Raw genomic sequence first — 16,603 nt, 5'->3', positions numbered from 1 at the left:
TTCGCTAGTTTAGCTATAGGTGTAGTTATATAATAGGAAGAAGGAGGTGAGGATACGGCACGCGTACAACTACAATAACAAACTACAGTGGAGATAGACATAGGCCAGATCTTTTGCAAATTACTATATAGGCATACTCCTAGGCGTCCTTTCCGAAGTCCTATGAGCCTGAATTACACAGAATTTACCTGACGTGCACGGGCCAGAAGTGTTGGTCGATAAGGGGACCTCTACACGTGGCGTTTTCCGCAGCGCGTTTGGATTCACTGCAAGACCCCTGCCGTGATCCTGCAGTGGGTCTTTGGACGCCAAGAACCGCTGCGCACTGCATGCGCCAAGCTTCCCGCTTCTGGAGTCCTTGGCGTCTGGGTTCCTCAACGACGACCGGCATCTTTGAGTGGTACTTTTTGCTTGTGAACATGCAACCGCGACGGGAGAGTTTGGGAACCGAGAGTCAATTGGGTTGCTGTCATTCCTTGTAGCTTCTGAAGCTTTGCTGATTTCCTGTCGGCATCTCAGTTGCCTTGATCTGGCGACAAATATCATCGTCGACCCCGCAAGTTCAGCCGGATATCTTGTTGAGCTCCATCTTTTCCATTGTTTCTAAAGCATTCCTTGTACATGCTGCAGCACGGGTTCCATTCACCGCGCATTTGTTTGAGACATGTCTAAGAAAGCACGACAGAGGATCAGCTATGGTTTGTGTCATCCCCGCTTTGTCTGTTCTCTAAACCACATAGTTCTGCAAGTCACAAACTCCCAATGGCGCTCATCTAGAGACGCTCCGCAGTTTATGAGGTGCACCTACCAGTGGCCAGATTCATCGCGCAATTCACCACTCAATTCAACCAGGGTTCAGCCAGGACTTTGTTACTGACTTGAGCACACCCAGTCCTTGAGCTTCCCAACGCTTCACCAGGCGGCCATCGGCTCGGTGTCAATGGCCTCGCCATTGACCGCGACAATGCAATCCTGTGAGAATACATGCCTCTTCTCGGCCTCAGCTCCATTATGCTTACAGGATCTCTAACTGACCGTTTTGTCTCAGATACTCTGGTGGACGTGACGGCGTTGTCTGCGCCTGGAACCTGAACCAGGACCAGGGCAGTGGCAAATCCACCGTCGTCGACACCTCCAGAGCCAACAGCGGCAGGCCAAAGCCAGTTACCACCTTCCGCGCACAGATCCAGGCTCACACGCATTGGATCAACGACATTGCGCTCGCCCAGCAACATACAGCCCTGGTGTCAGCCTCCTCCGACCTCCTGGTCAAGGTATGGCGGCCCCTGGCGAGCGACATGAAGGAGCCAGTCACCATCGGCCAACACGCAGACTTCGCCAAGCGTGTTGCGACACCAAGTCAGTCCACGAGCTGGGTGGCTTCGGGGGGCCTTGACCGGAAACTGTACCTCTGGGATTTGTCAGGGGCCGGCAAGACGCTGGAGATCGACGTGAGCGGCGAGGAAGTGGTTGAGAAGGGGAGTGTGTATGCCCTTGCTGTCACCCACGATATCCTGGCCAACGGCGGCCCCGAGGGCATTGTGCGGCTGTGGGATCCCAGGTCGGGCCAGCGTATCACCAAGTTCGTTGGCCATACCGACGTCATCCGCGACATTCTGATCAGCGAATCCGGTGACATGGTCTTATCGGCCAGCTCGGACCAGACTGTCAAAGTGTGGAGCGTGACCGCGGGCCGCTGCATTCATACCCTCACCATGCATGACAGCAGCGTCTGGGCCTTATTCTCGGACGATCCGCAATTAGGAGTTTTCTACAGTGCTGACCGGTCGGGGCTGGTGGTCAAGACGGACGTCCGCGGGACCTTGGGAGAAATGGACAATGGGTTGTCCCTTGCGATTGCCCAAGAGGATATTGGTGTCAGCAAAGTCGTGGCGTGGAACGGCAGCATATGGACGGCACGGGCTCGCGCTTCGATAAATCGGTGGCGCGATGTGGACACGGGTGAAGGCCTGCAGCTCCCTGAGACATACAAGCAACACCGGGCGTCCATGGTCACGGTACGGAGTAAGGAGAGCTCGGCCCCGGCCGTCGTCGCGCCGATGTCTGGAATGGCCGAGAACGCAAAGACGACCATTCCGGCGAAATCCATTCTGCGGATATCAAACACCGCCTCCTTCCCTCTGGTCATCGGCCGCGCCGGTGACGAAGCTCTCGGGGACTCAGCACAGAGGGAATCCGAGCCGTCCTCCCTGTCTAGCGCGGTGGAGCCGATCCATAGCGTGCCGGAAGAGACCATTGAAGGGCAGTTTGGGCTCGTTAAGCACAAGCTCTTGAACGATAGGAGACGGGTCCTCACTTTGGACACCGCGGGCGATGTCTTGTTGTGGGACTTAATTCAGGTGAGAATAACGATTACTGCCATCTAAGTATCACGCTGACCGTAGCTCAACAGTGTCGCCCCATCAAGAGCTTTGGGAAAAGGCACATCGAGGATGTAGAGCAAGAAGCCAACACTAAGGAGGCTGTGGCTCCATGGTGCTCGATCGACATCAGCTCCGGAAACTTGACGGTCGTCTTGGAACCATACAATTGCTTTGACGCCGAGATGTACGCCGACGAGCTGGCTTTGGAGGAGCCAGTCGAGTTTCGAGAGGACCAGAGAAGTACGATTTCCCAACCATTTTAGACGTTCGGGGGTGCTGACATCTCCCAAGTAAATCTTGGTAAATGGGTCCTAAGGTACCTGTTTGCGAATCTTATTGATGAGGAGATACGGCGGGACGAGGACTTTAGACAGAAACTTAATCAAACAGCAGCGCGAAAGGTAACCCCCGGGAAGGCTGTGCCGCCGCTTTCTATATCCATACCATCACAGCCTGGTTGGGAACCCCAGGAGTTGACCTCGGCCACGCCCCGAGCCAACGGATCCCAATACCCACCATCAACACCCGGTTTTGGAATTGGTCTGGCCACTCCTGGCGGGCAGCCACCACTGCCTGAAGGAATCGCCGCCACTCTCAGCCCGCTCGAAAAGCGGTCATCTCAGGCTGGGCGGACGTCGGCGGAGAGGGATGACTACTTCTCTGACGCGATCCAAAGCCCGGAGGGCACCCAGGCTGCCAAGCCAGCTCAGACGCCTGCCACCGAGGCCCCTCCAGCTGAAGACAAGGCGCCCAAGACCCCGGGCGACACGGCCAAGGAGAAAGAAAAAGATATCAAGGGAAAGGAAAAAGAGGACGCCAAGTCACCTGGCGGTTCTTTTGGCATGAAGAAGTTCCGGATGGGCATGTCTTTTGGCAGTAAGAAGCTGAGGCGGTCATCCTCGGGCGCGGCTCCCGACAAACCAGTCGTTGTGGATGAGAAAGCAGAGGAGTCGGAGGCATCGTCCAACCACGAAAAAGAATTTGGCGATAACTTTCTGGGCGTCATTCAAAAACTGCGCAGCGAGTACGAGAAACAGCTGGGCGAGAACCCCGAAAAGCCGTTGGAAACCAAGATTACACCCAGCCTGGCCAATGATACGCCGGTGCTGAAGTTGCCAGCCGGCACGAAGGTTATAATCCAGGAGGAAACTTCGGGCGGCTCGGCCGAGATATACCGTGGAACAGTGGCGTCCGTGGGGGCAGACGCAGACATCATTGAGGAGAGGGCTCCTCAATGGCTCGGCGAGGTGCTTCTACTAAACACGATGCCGCCAAAGGATCCGGTCAAGGTGTCGTTTATGCTCTACCCGTGGAAGGATACCCTACCACCGATCGTATCGGCCGATGGCAACAACCGACTCAACGCCAACAGGATGCTCCGGGTCAAGAAGATTCTGGCTTATGTGGCCGAGCGGATTGACCCGGTGCCCGAGGGCCAAGAGCCGGACCCTGATGCTCTGAAGCCGGAGGAGTACCTGGAGCTGTACTGCAATGACCACGTAAGTTTTGACATTCATTGACCCGTGTTTCTCATTGAGTTACTCATGTATTTTGTAGCTGCTGCCCATCAAGATGACGCTTGCGACGCTGCGGACCCATGTTTGGAGGGGTGGAAACGACATCATCCTCCATTACAAGGCCAATGGCAGGAAGGAGATTCCCATGCCGCCTCCGGCGGAAGAGACAGAGGACACGGGCAAAGGTGAGGCAGTTGGAGAGAACTGCAAAGCGATGATGCCTTGAGGATGCCTTCTCGGCCGGCAACGGAAGCCGTGCTGCTGTATTTGTATCCGTATACCATTCAACGTTTCCAGCGACGCCTGTGTCTATAGGGGTATTATCGGAATCTTGCTACTGTACACACTGTTAGCTTACATGGCTTCCGGGCTGGGTTTGATCTCGGGATATCCAACCCCGCCCGTTCTCCTTGGTTGACTGGGTATCGTTGCACATAAAACCACATCGCGCCGTTGATGCATGATGAGGAGCCCAAGGCCCTTATACGGCCAGCCGCCTCTTCAGCCGCCTCTCCTCCAGTGCATTCACGGTCCACTGGTAGCTCCCCAAGAATATTGCTCCTCCAATACTGATCCACATCACCCTCGGCCCGATACCAGCGAAGAAGGGCCTAATCCCATGCTCTTTGAGTATCGTCCTCGCAACGCGCACCATGCTCTCACGCTGAGCACTGAGCATGATTCTGGTCTTGAGCACATCCAGCGGCGTCGTCACGCCGGCCGCTATCCCGCCCGCGATGCTCCCGTACAGCCCCGACTCGGCCGCGCCGACCTCGCTTATCCCCCCTCCACCACCGACAGGATGCTCAGAATCTCCAAACAACCCCTTTCCCGTGCGCGCGCGCCGATCCCGTCCCCACGCCTTGAGCGCCTCCCACAGCGGGAACTGGAGCACCGTAAACGGCACCTCGCGCAGCACCGTCGCCGCCCAGCCCCGGTACAGCTCCATCCAGACGCCCGCAACACCCACCGCCCGTCTCTGCGCCAGAATGTGCCGCAGCGACGCCCACGACGACCCGCCGTGCTGACCCGCCTGCGCCCGCTGCTTGACTACTTCTGTCGGCACGCGGACCGCGCACGCGGCGATTTCCCCCGCTGACGCGGCAGCCATGTGTTCAAGCGCTTGGCGGGTTTTGGTGGTTGTAGATATGCTGCTGGTGCTGGTGGAGGAGGAGGAGGAGGAAAGGGCGGATTTGGTTGCTTCGTAGGTGCAAAAGAAGAAGGCGGCGCCCGGAGCGCTCCCGACTAGTGCTGAGCCCACCCCGCGGTAGATCCCTCGGAACCCGCCCGACGCGAAGAAGCCTTGGGAGGACTGTAGTCGGGTTTTGAGAGTGTCGAGAGGGAAGAGGGAGAGGTCGACTGTTGTCCCCGCGAGGCCGCCGGCGAGAAGGGCGGTCTGGAAGGGTGGTGGGGTTGGGATGGAGGCTGCTGCCATGGTGACGGGAGCCGAGCGAGGTGGAAGTTCAAGGTGCTTCGGGTTAGAGTTCGTGGTTAAAGATGGACGCGGCGCGGTTTCGTACCCGGGCGGGCGGCGGTGATGGCCAACGGCCGAGAGAGCGGTTGCTGAAAAGTTTAGTTGTTGAAAGAGATCATGGGATGGCGTGGGCAAGGCTATGAGGTCGATTTGAGGGTTTGAACAAGGATTTCGCGTTGTCGACGATGAGCTCAATGAGGACTCAGACGAGGTCTGGTCCCGGCAAGCAACGCTGATTCTGCACTGCCCGCAGTGGAACAACCCGAGTGGAACCCCTGTAAGGATACCTGATGGACAGTGGAGCAGCCCTGAAAACCCCACTGTGGGAGGAAGCATGGGCCGCTGAGACCCGGACTTTTCCAGCACTCATCTCACTCCAACAGCTTAACCCCACCAATTCCGCCCACACACTGCATGGTGCAGCTCACGGCTCCCATCTTGTGATGGGATGACCACAACACCCGTATTGCACCGCAGCGCGCGGGCAATTACCATCAGCGAGTTCCGCGATGCCCTCCGAGCAACATGTCCCCCACGCTTCCCGCAAGCGAAGTCACTCACACACCGGCGGATCGGTAAGTTTGTCAATCCATTGGCCGCCGTTGGTTGTTGGTTGCTTTGATTGTTGCGACCGGCTGACCAGAACAGGTCTCGCGGTCAGCGGCGGTGTCGACTCTATGGCGCTTGCCTTCCTCTGTTCCAAGATAAGAATAGGAGATCCATATTTCAGAATATCTGACCATCCCGTTGGTTGCTTTTATGCCATGATTATCGACCACGGCCTCCGCGAGGGCAGCACGAAGGAGGCAAACGATGTCGCCGAAGCAGTCGAGAAAATGGGGTTGAGGGGCCAAGTGATGAAGATTCACTGGACCGAGATTGTTGGGAAAGATAGAAAGCCCAACGACCTGCCCAACGTTGAGACCCTGGCACGCCAGCTCCGCTACCGGCGAATTGCCCAATTCTGCAAGATGTCCAAGGTGGCCAGCGTCCTTACGGCACATCATGAAGACGACCAATACGAGACGGTGCTGATGAGGCTCCTGTCTGGACACGGCTACCGCGGCCTGCAGGGAATGCGCACCGCAACCGACATCCCCGAGTGCTACGATGTCCACGGCGCCTATCAGAGCGGCATCATTGATGACCAGCAGCTTGACAACCCCTTCTACAACATGCGGCCGTCGGGACGTCAGCGAAAGTATATGCGGCGTGATCTAAGGTACGAAGTCGACCCTGCTGTGCTCGCCAAGGAGATTGAGGAGGGCCTGGACGCCGATGCGATTGCCATGTATCTCGACGACTACGATGCCATAACCAACAAGGCGAAGCGCGCCCCTCCCCTAGGCCCCCTGGACGTTGAGGACGGCGGCATCATGGTCTACCGGCCGCTGCTGCACTTCAGCAAGGAGAGGCTGGTGGCGACGTGCGTTGAAAATGGCATCCCTTGGTTTGAGGACCACACGAATGCGGACCCGACGCTAACCACGAGAAATGCGGTCCGACACATGTACAAGAATTGGACCCTACCCGCGGCGCTGCAAAAGCCTGCCATCCTCCGGCTCGCTGAACGATGCCGAGCAAAGGTCGCTTCAGAAGAAGCCGAGGCCGATAGGCTTCTGCACAATGTCATCTTCCACAAATTCGAGAACAACACCGGGACACTAGTGGTTACCCTGCCTAACTTCTCTTTTCCAATTGTCCCACGGCGCTCCACATGCTCGCCGACCGGCCGGCGCAAGCGAACCGAGCACTACCGCCGTATCGCTGCGGTAACAATACGAAAGCTCCTCTCGATGGTGACGCCAGAACGAGAACTCCCACCGGTTCAACAGCTAGGTCCCCTAGTCTCCATGCTCTTCCCCTCCCTAGTCGATGAGGGAGACCCGCCGGAGCCCAAAGCATACGTTATCTGCGGTGTACACTTCATACCGCTGGTTGGGGACTTCCCCCTGCGCTGGCTTCTGGCAAGAGCACCTCACGTGTCAAACGTCCCACGGCCGTTTGTTGCTTCTCACGGCTTGGCGCTTGCCAAGCGTATATCCAAGCATCCAACTACCTGGAAACCAGAATCCTGGGCAGAGGCCCGTCTTTTCGATGGCCGCTACTGGATTCGGATTTCTCACCGGCTCCCCTGTACCGTTCGTGTCGCCCCTTTTGAACCAGAGCATCAGAAGCCTTTCCGAGAAGCTCTAGATGACCGCTCCAAAAACGACCTTCTGTCCATGCTTCGAAAGTATGCGCCCGGGAAGATTCGGTACACACTGCCAGCCATCTACAGCATATATGATGTGAGCAATCTACTGGCTGGCGGTAATTGGTGGCCGGATTGGCAGTCCAAAGCTGCCGACGGGAGCCAGGAGCAGACAGATGAGGTTGGCACCCTTTCTGAGAACATCAGGACCAAAACACTGAGCGAGGTATTCGCGGGCCGCTTGGAATGGGAGAAGGACGTGAGAGAACGAGGAAAACCACAGCTGCTTGCGCTCCCAACACTGGGCATCTCCTTGCCCGGCTTGGACGATTGGCTGCAATGGGACATCCGATACCGCAAGGTAGACCATCGACTGCTTCAGCTAAGCAAGCTTGGTGATTTTCGGTTGGGGCGACGCGAGCTTAGATTCAGGGTGAGAACTCAGTATCGGTATCGGCGTAAAAGACTCCGGAAGCCGTGGAAGAGTTCGGCGTCTTGGCGGCCGTGGCGCTGAAGCAACCAGTCGGCGCGCTTGCCGATCCACGTGCCACACCACCGTACACGGTGCGGCTCGTGTCAATCGCAACCTCATTTTGCCGCCTTGTTGACTCCACTGTCTTGTTCGAGAAGGTTGAGTACGATGCCGAGGTGAATCTATTAGCGAGGGTCCATCATGACCGCCTTGGATACTTTATGAATGGATTCGCCCGCCCGTCCAGGTTCCCGGCGCCAGTTTTTTTCTCCCAGTCGTGTTTCTGCATATGCTACGGTGATAGTCATATTAGTCGTTATCGCGCTTTTGGTAGAGGTGTTCAAACAGGAGTTGAGCGCGATGTTGACTCGTGGCCACCATATGCTGCTAGCGTTTGCTGGCGTTGGGCTCTCCCAAAGTTCGGGGACCAGCAGCAGCACAATCGACTTGTCATGGCATCCTCCAAAGCAAACCCAAATCAACAACATCACAGCTGTGATGGCTGGCAAGGGTGTATATGGGTTTATTTACAACTCATCCGACACCCCAAACGACAGATACGGGACGTATAACTGGTGCAACATGCCGCATGTGAGGAAGAAGGAGTACGTCAAGGCGCCTTCGGAGTACGACCTTGTATATGTTGAGTTGGTATGTGTCGTCACCGCAATCACTTGCTTGTGAAACCGCGCCCTAACATGCTCACCCAAGATCCACCGCCACCACAAGCGCACACCATACTCATCAAACGCCTTCCCCGTGGAACCGTATCAATGGAACTGTGACGACCAGGGCCTGTACTACTACGGCGAACCCTTCCGAGGACACAACAAAGCCACACCGGCCTACTGGCAGGGTTATACCTCCCCTACCAATCCGTTCGTCCCCTCAGGCTGGATCGGCACTTGCCAGTTTCCCCAGATCACGTCAGGGGGTCTCTCCGACTCCTGGCAGCACGGCGCCGACCTGTACGAAGTCTACCACGACCTCCTCCGTTTCCTCCCGGCCCGTCACGACTCGAAATGGCGCCGTAAAGTCGCCTTCCGCGTCACGCACAACGCCATCACCTCCCAGGTGGCGGGCATGCTGATCCACGGCATGTTCCGCACCACCGACGCCGTCCCGCTTCTCGTTCAGGCCGAGACGGTCGACTCTCTGGAGCCCAAATACTCGTGCCCCGCCGCCAGGACGCTCTTTAACGGCCTCACCTCCCCCGCTGGCAACACCGCCTGGCGGGACCACCTCGACAGGGCCAAACAGCTGTACGCCGACCTGGATGCCCTATCAGGCGTGCCGCCGAGCGATTCGGGCTTTCACGCTTCCTTTGACCACTACTACGACAACCTCTCGGCGCGGCAGTGCCATCAGCTGCCGCTGCCCTGCAAAGTCGGCGGCGGAGAGGGGGAGTGTGTCACGCAGGACATGGCCGAGGCCGTCTACCGGCTGGGCCACTGGGAGTACTCGCACATGTACCGGTCCGAGCAGGCGTCGCTGGACGCGTCGGTCGCGTCGTTTGGTGTGTGGGTCGCCGAGCTGGCGGCGCATCTTCGCGGTGCCATCGGAGACGGTGATGGTAATGCGGGGAAGATCTACTGGCATAATATTGCTCATGACGGGTCGGTTAGCAGGTTGCTTTCTGTGTTGCAGATTGAGGAGATGGTCTGGCCTGGCATGGGTAGTGAGGTTGTCTTTGAGCTGTTTAGGAAGAAGAAGGGGAAGGATGCGGGGCGGTATTTCGTGAGGGTCTTGTTTGGCGGGCGGGTGCTGAGGTCGAGCAGCCCGACTTTGGGCGTCATGGATATGGTGCCTGTTGAGGCTGTGTTGGGGTATTTTGATGGGTTGGTAGGGAAGGGGGCGGCGGCGGTGAAGGGGAAGTGCGGGAGTTGATCGAGGTGTTTGAGCGGAGAGGGTTCTCGCGTGCTAGGCGCATGGAGGAAATAGACTTTGAGAAAGAAATCCAATTCCATTCGATCGCCTTTTGTCAGGGACATCGATACAATGCGTGCGAAAGGCTCTCCTACATTGACTTCTGCTGTGTATTATCAGACGATACTGTACTAACGGCGGCAGGGAGGGTCGTGAATAGCAAGTGAGAAGACGGTGATCTGAACTTCAGACTGTCACAATCGTAACTTGGAGGAGGTGGTCTGGTTTAGATGTAGATTAAGGTATGATATTCAGTGCTGGCGAAATTAGACTTAGGAAAACGCAGGAGCCTGAGGAGTGCCTCGACGACAGCGGGGGGCGGGGGGTGGAGGTATATACTAGGCAAGTTTACGGCCGCAGGTTTCCAACAGGAACCACTACACTTTCAACAGCGTTGTGGTGTAGCGGTTCCAGCGCAGGGTTGAGAAAATCCCTGGACAGCCTCTGGTCGACGGATGGTACAGTCCCAGACTGTTGTCTAGGCTCATACGCTCTTTTTTAGCCCCTTCAGGTTCGATTCTTAGCTTGACCATACCTTTCTGCTTCCTTCTTTTCTCTCATTTACTCTATTTCCTTTCTTCTTAAGAGAATAAGTGTTTAAAACATGTTCTGCTATGCTGTGAGGGAGGGGTGAATGGGAAAATGTATATCGGGGATCGTGAAAGACTGTCCCAGACTGTTGTCTAGGCTCATGCCCTCTTTTTTGGTCAAAGGTTCGAGTCCTGGATCGAGCATTCTTTTTACCCTACTTTTCTCTTGCTTTGTTTCCAAACTTCTATTATATTCAGATGGATTCCACAACCCGACGTCGTTGGATTTCTTTCCTACAGATCGCTACATCCATATTGAAGCCTCTATCCACGCCGGATCTACAGATCAAGACCCTAGTAGAGCCGAAGGATGACTCCGCCTTCACCCTTAAGACTGTTATTGTGAGCTATCACTGTGGATTAACTCGCTACATGTCAAGCAAGATGACCCGGTGGGGAGGAGCCGGCCGATTAAGCTCATAACCGACAATACCAGCGGCTGCCGCCATTCTCTCATGGCTTGGGCCTGGGACAGGACAACCTATCGGCCTATATATGCCTTCATTGCCATTGACCGCGTCAAATCGGTAAGAAAAGGACTGTGAGAGATGTGGATGGGCGGTGACTCAACGGCGGGTACCGGCAAGGCACGTAGACTTGCATATGCTGGCAACAATCTCCATCTGCTATGATTACTTTCGATTTGATGCTAACCTGCAGTAGCCGCCAAGTCCCGTTCTAGGTCAGTCCACCGTCCATTGCGCATCGGATCGAGCTCCTTCAACTTCGCAAGCCACGCTGCCAGGTCTGCCTGTTCGCTTGCATTTGGCCGTCTGCCTTCAAGCTGGCAAACATAGATTGTGTACTCGAATAACCCCTCATAGATCAGCTTTATATCCTGGTAATCCTCCAATAGGTCCTTAATCTCCTCAATCTCGTGCTTCAGGTATCCCACCCGGTCTTGAAGGCTCAGCTCAGGGATGAAGGTCTGGTCCCTATCATGGCCGACCAAACTCAGGACGAGAAACTGGTGATAATACCACAAGGATTGATCCTCGGGACCAACATTAATTGCCTCACGGATCTTATCCAGTTCTGAGATGCATATCAGTTATCACTACTTTAGAATCACCCAAAAGTAAGCGAAGCACATACCCTTGTCTAGAAACGCCCTTCTCGCCGTGCCGTCGGCAGCCCTCTCATCCAAAAGACGGGGAATCAGCTTGCTCCGGCTATGCCAAGCAGAGAAGTTGGATAGATCAGATTTGATCATACTCTCTGTGTATTCGAACCCCGCTTCGACTAGGCTGCTGCCCTGGAGACTTGAGCTCTCGAGTTGTTCCACCACGTGCCGGCGGTAGCCCCATGCGTGAAAGTTCCGGCGGTCCCTACCAAGCATCTTGGATGCCAGCCCAAGCTCCTCCTCCCATATGCGCCGTGCAGTTGCGACGGGGAGTCGCTCAATGGCTTGTCGGAGGATCCACAATCGGTAGCTCCATATCCAATAGCACTTTGGCGACTGGAGGAGGAGCGGAATGGTGAAACCGAGCTCAGATCTGATGAGGTCGAGGTCCTGTTTTGTGTCGTCGGTGGCGGGTGCATCGGGATCAGCTGTTATACCACTCTTCCCAACTGTCTGGGAGGCGGGGTTGGGCGGGGTCGCGGTTGAGGATGAAGACGAGTAGCTGCCGGAAGAAGTTGTTGTAGTGTCTGAAGGAGAAAAACTCGAGGACCCCTTCGAGCATGATGACCCAGCTGATGGTTTTGAGAATGATCCAGAGATTAGGCAGCGTCTGCGGACGTTCCATATTGTGTAGTACTCCGGGTTAAAGCGCAGGAGCTTGGACGTGAGTTGGAACGTCTCGGGCGAGTAGTCTCTCTGCGACACGCGCGAGCGCACTTGATCCTCAAGCTCTCGGTATTTCCTGATCTTTTCTAGATCGCGAAGCCTCTGCTCCTCTGTCCGCACACGGGATGATCGGGCTATGCCGTGTTGCGATCCGCCTTGCTAAGGGCCCTTGTTATCAGTCAACTTTCCTGCTAGCAGCGGCAACGGTGCGAGAAGAGCAGCAAGTTCTTACATCGGCCATATCTAGATTACGAGAGTGTTGGGTTGTTGTTGTCTTTGGACAATGAGATGTCTGACAGATTCGTCAGCATCGCAATGCGCCGAAGGGGGGCATCTGCGACGTAGCTCCATTGATGTTATCGATAAGGCCCCTTGCCTTATCTAATCAATCATGGCGTCAACGGCTCCCTGCTCAACATTACTTACCCAGCACCTCTATAGCAAACCGTCGGTCAGACGACGAGCCTAGCCATTGTTAAGCGCTTGACTAACTACGCTCCCCCGTGACTTCCCAAAGCATCGGCCACTCCTTAGAGTTTCATGACACTACTGCGTATATCACTACAATGGAACGCAACGGAAGGTCCTACTGGCCAACCTGGAAGTTGGTCCCGGCACCATCTGACCATCTGGGCCATTCCTGCCTCTTATTCAATTTGGAACTCTCTAAGAGCACTGCCCGGCTCTTGAGGTCAATGGCATGATCTGCCCGTTGCTGGCTTCTCCCTTTGATAACTCTCCGCAGATATCACTACGACCGTTGCATATCAGTAGTTCAAGAAAGCCGCTGGCCAGTCAAGCAGAGTTGAAGCTGTCGAGTCCCGGCTCCATATGCTCGTCACAGCCTGCCATGACCAGGCCAGCTTGAACGGCTTGAGCTACCCAAGTTAGCCTCGGTCTGCATTCGTTTCGCTTGTATTGTCACATCTCTTTTACTTGTATCATTTCCGTCACACAGGACAGCGAACCAGAAGCATGCTCCTTGGAGTTGACCTGCCGTCAAGGCCCCGTCGTCCGGATCGTGAACTCAGCCCTCCTTCGGGCTGTTTCGTAGCTCCAGCTGACTCAGCGTATGGCTCGGGCCCAGCAACACCAGCAACGCTGGCCGAGCCTGAGGACAACGGCGGGAGCCCAATTACACCTGTTTCCTACTATGGCACTCAATCAGACTCAGACGACCCATTCACAGAGGGTGACCCTAAAGACGTACATGTGGTCGAAGCAGGACACGACGCAGAATGCTGCTCTCGGATTATGTCCGTCACCTTACCCATTCGATCATCGCGCCCTCGTCCACGCTTGGCGTCATCATTCTACTCTGGTAACGGCTCAAGGTTTCAACGGCCAGATCTTACGGCTGAGTTCACTCGGCTCAGGATCGGGTCTCTGCGCCGTCCAGATCGATTCATCCCAGCGAGGCCTCGGGAAGCAGAGCTTACCGAGAGATTCCGGACTGGCAAAGCGGCCCATGAGTTGACAGCATTTGAAAAGCTTCTCCGCAACAACATGGCAACAGAAGACCCGTTTCGTTACCGCCGGAGGGCGGTGTTACCAATGTCTGCCCAACTTCGGCTGCAGTCTCGCTCCGAAGCTACGGGCAGCCGGAATCGAGGTATGTATCAGCAGGTGCGGAGTTCATGCGCAGTGCTTGTCTGACTTGGATGTAGTTGGTAGCGTACTTGGGGCTCTGGACCAAAACAGTATTGATAATATCGACAATCAGCCCAGCGACGGTACCATCTGGACCGTCGGTGTTGCCCCCCATGCTGGAACCGCTGTTAATGACGGCAGAGGGCAGTTGGTCTCGAGTGGGACCAATGCTCGACTTTTCCGGAGTACGTTCCCAACAGCAAAGAGAAAAGCCGAGGAAGAATTGGAAAAGCATGGGGCCCGCCTTGCAGCGGCTCTGAGGTTAGACCGCTCGCAGCGAGTCCTCGAGGTAAATGTGACGCCCTATCGCGACGGGATCAATAAGAAGATGCATGACATCGTTTCCACGCAATGGAACGGGACGGAGTGGGTAAACGAAGGGACAGCACCCACGCCGTCGAAGTCTTCTGGAAATCGGATATTGCCCCTTGCCCCATTCAAGTGCGTCCCGCAACCTACATCTGAGTCCTGTCGATCACACTGACAGCAGGCAGAGTTCTCGATGCTCCTAACTTACGAGATGACTTCTACTGCTCGGTCCTCGCCTATTCACCCACGTGTCAGACGCTAGCTGTTGGACTAGGTGACTTTGTTTACGGATGGTCAGAGAGCAGAGGTGTGCAGCTACTTAACGCTGGTAGAGACTCCGATTCACATTTAACAAGCCTTTCTTTCTCTTCATCTGAGGGGTGCAAGGCCATCTTAGCCTTCGGAAGGACCGACAGAACGCTAACTCTGATGTCGCTCTACGATGACCCGGACCCAGAAGGCTCCAGCCCCGGCCCGTTACCGCGATTCAAGGCAATTCAGCCTTGCCCTGTTACTTGTCTCAGCTGGAAACCTGTGTGCACGCTCCGTCCCTCTAAAAGCCGGTTTCACCCAGATACTCTTGTGAAGAACGAAGATCTCCTCGTGGGAGATGAGGCTGGCCATGTCTACTACTACGCTGTTGAGTGGCCGGAGAGATGGGAGGTAGCGCGACACAACTGGTCTGGACAGATGACTCTGATGGCACGCATTGCAATTCATACCCAGCACATATGTGGTCTGGCTTGGTCACGCAACGGCGAGCTCTTTTGTACAGGAGGGAACGACAACCTCTGCTGTCTTTTTGAGACGGATAAGCTTGGCGAATCTAGCCTCAATAATCAATCCTCAAACGGGGAGCTCCAGGGTGAAAGGTCAAGACCGACGCAGCCGAGAGTAAGAAGCGAGGGCTCAGAAGCCGGGACGCAAATTCGAACGCTCCAAAACACAGTGTACCCTGCGAGGTTCCATGGGCCCGGGAGCGAAAAGCACCGGTGGGTTCACGGAGCCGCAGTCAAAGCAATTGCGTTTTGTCCCTGGCAAGAGAGTCTGGTGGCTACAGGAGGAGGATCCAATGACAAATGCATTCATTTCTTCCACGCCACATCTGGTGCAGCGCTGGCAACCATCTCAGTCTCTGCCCAGGTGACCAGCTTGATCTGGTCGACGACTCGACGCGAGATCGTGGCCACGTTTGGCTATGCGCAGCCCGAACATCCCATCCGAATCGCAGTGTTCTCGTGGCCAGATTGCTGCCAGGTTGCCGCAATACCCTGGGCTGGGGAGCACCGAGCGCTCTATGCGATAGCATATCCCAACGGGCCTGGAGAAAGAAGCCCATCTGAGAAGGGCAATAGGGCGCGGAACCGTGGCCGCCCTGCAATGGGAGGCTGCATTATGGTTGCATCGAGCGATAAGAGCGTCAAGTTCCATGAGGTCTGGGCGGCAGACAAAAAGGCAACCGGCGGCGGGGTCGGCATACTCGGCGGCAGCGACATCCTGGAATGTCTGGAGGGCATCGACAAGGATGGTGGTGTTATCCGCTAAGGGAGACGAGCTCGTTGGAAGTCAGTCCAAGCCACAGTATACTCAGGGGTAAAATGTAAGGCTGTATCAAAATTGCTGACCAAGGATGGGGTGTGCCATTGCTGTAGAATAGGGGCTGGCTCCCGGGGCTGAAAGGAGGCTGTCGGTGGAAACAGCACGGTAGACAAACACAAGAGTTGCTGACAATGAGACTGGTTGTGGCCTGTTACTGAGAATTCTGGGTTTGCAAAGTGGCCATCCCAGGACTGTCAAGCCTGCTTGGTGTTCAGACCGTCCCCAATTACCACAGGATAACAAGGTAACCACATCACATCAACAGCCATCGCCCACATACCTAGCTCTCATGCTGTAAAAAGGGTTGGTCTCTTACGAGCTAAGAAGCAGCAAAAGATAAACGATGCCCAATAACAGGATTGAACTGTTGACCTTCGCATCACTTAACATAACAGGCTTGTTATATTAGTACGACGCTCTAACCAGCTGAGCTAATCGGGCTGAGTGGATTCATGGAGGTCTGTGGCGAGTCAGGGCTCAAGTCAGGTGCGGGACCTGAGCCGGGAAAACCTCCGGGTGGAGTATCAATATGATGGGTAGGAAACAACTGCGGTGGTTGTTGATGAGATGTGTGCTGTAGGAGGAGCAACAACAGCAGATCGAAGTTCGTTCGTAGAGATTCATAACGTTACAAGAAAATCCAAAGACCGCCCGCTAGTACATGGGGATCCCCTAGGAGTACGCCAGCCCTCTTGAACT

At 55.6% G+C, this 16,603-nt stretch overlaps 6 protein-coding genes and 1 non-coding gene across 7 annotated transcripts; 4 read left to right on the top strand and 3 right to left on the bottom strand.

Annotated features, from left to right (window-relative positions):
• The first annotated feature begins 344 nt into the window (after positions 1-344).
• Positions 345-4,337, top strand: N656DRAFT_780914 (WD40 repeat-like protein). The gene is made up of 6 exons (XM_064815475.1): positions 345-698; positions 893-974; positions 1,049-2,360; positions 2,414-2,624; positions 2,676-3,883; positions 3,942-4,337. The coding sequence occupies exons 1-6, from the start codon at positions 665-667 to the stop codon at positions 4,125-4,127; spliced, it is 3,033 nt and encodes a 1,010-aa protein (XP_064668691.1). The 5' UTR covers positions 345-664; the 3' UTR covers positions 4,128-4,337.
• On the bottom strand, positions 3,998-5,587 carry N656DRAFT_780913 (mitochondrial carrier). The gene has a single exon (XM_064815474.1). It carries the CDS (start codon positions 5,334-5,336, stop codon positions 4,383-4,385), a length of 954 nt encoding a protein of 317 aa, XP_064668690.1. The 5' UTR covers positions 5,337-5,587; the 3' UTR covers positions 3,998-4,382.
• A 236-nt stretch (positions 5,588-5,823) lies between these two features.
• Positions 5,824-8,083, top strand: N656DRAFT_712398 (uncharacterized protein; the record flags this gene model as incomplete). Its single annotated transcript, XM_064811803.1, has 2 exons — positions 5,824-5,950; positions 6,024-8,083. The coding sequence occupies 2 exons, from the start codon at positions 5,824-5,826 to the stop codon at positions 8,081-8,083; spliced, it is 2,187 nt and encodes a 728-aa protein (XP_064668689.1).
• A 339-nt stretch (positions 8,084-8,422) lies between these two features.
• N656DRAFT_712684 (histidine acid phosphatase family protein) lies at positions 8,423-9,928 on the top strand (the record flags this gene model as incomplete). The annotated part of the gene is made up of 2 exons (XM_064811837.1): positions 8,423-8,692; positions 8,753-9,928. The coding sequence occupies 2 exons, from the start codon at positions 8,423-8,425 to the stop codon at positions 9,926-9,928; spliced, it is 1,446 nt and encodes a 481-aa protein (XP_064668688.1).
• Positions 9,929-11,206: 1,278 nt separating this feature from the next.
• Positions 11,207-12,587, bottom strand: N656DRAFT_790610 (protein prenylyltransferase; the record flags this gene model as incomplete). The annotated part of the gene is made up of 3 exons (XM_064816902.1): positions 11,207-11,592; positions 11,653-12,505; positions 12,579-12,587. The coding sequence occupies 3 exons, from the start codon at positions 12,585-12,587 to the stop codon at positions 11,207-11,209; spliced, it is 1,248 nt and encodes a 415-aa protein (XP_064668687.1).
• Positions 12,588-13,600: 1,013 nt separating this feature from the next.
• Positions 13,601-15,850, top strand: N656DRAFT_712253 (WD40 repeat-like protein; the record flags this gene model as incomplete). The annotated part of the gene is made up of 3 exons (XM_064811796.1): positions 13,601-13,958; positions 14,014-14,437; positions 14,491-15,850. The coding sequence occupies 3 exons, from the start codon at positions 13,601-13,603 to the stop codon at positions 15,848-15,850; spliced, it is 2,142 nt and encodes a 713-aa protein (XP_064668686.1).
• Positions 15,851-16,248: 398 nt separating this feature from the next.
• N656DRAFT_t98 lies at positions 16,249-16,345 on the bottom strand. The gene has a single exon. It is a non-coding gene; the product is annotated as a tRNA-Ile (tRNA).
• Positions 16,346-16,603: the final 258 nt, after the last annotated feature.

The sequence above is a fragment of the Canariomyces notabilis genome (genome assembly GCF_033297395.1).
Source record: "Canariomyces notabilis strain CBS 508.74 unplaced genomic scaffold N656scaffold_16, whole genome shotgun sequence".
NCBI classification, from domain to species: domain Eukaryota; kingdom Fungi; phylum Ascomycota; class Sordariomycetes; order Sordariales; family Chaetomiaceae; genus Canariomyces; species Canariomyces notabilis.
This window is presented reverse-complemented; position numbering and strand designations above follow the sequence as displayed.

Excerpts from the sequence above, each read along its gene's own strand:
- N656DRAFT_780914 (XM_064815475.1), top strand. The coding sequence starts at position 665 with ATGTCTAAGAAAGCACGACAGAGGATCAGCTATG. Across the intron at positions 699-892 it reads ACGACAGAGGATCAGCTATG|TCCTTGAGCTTCCCAACGCT; the intron begins GTTTGTGTCATC and ends GAGCACACCCAG. Across the intron at positions 2,625-2,675 it reads GTTTCGAGAGGACCAGAGAA|TAAATCTTGGTAAATGGGTC; the intron begins GTACGATTTCCC and ends ACATCTCCCAAG.
- N656DRAFT_780913 (XM_064815474.1), bottom strand. The coding sequence starts at position 5,336 with ATGGCAGCAGCCTCCATCCCAACCCCACCACCCTTCCAGACCGCCCTT.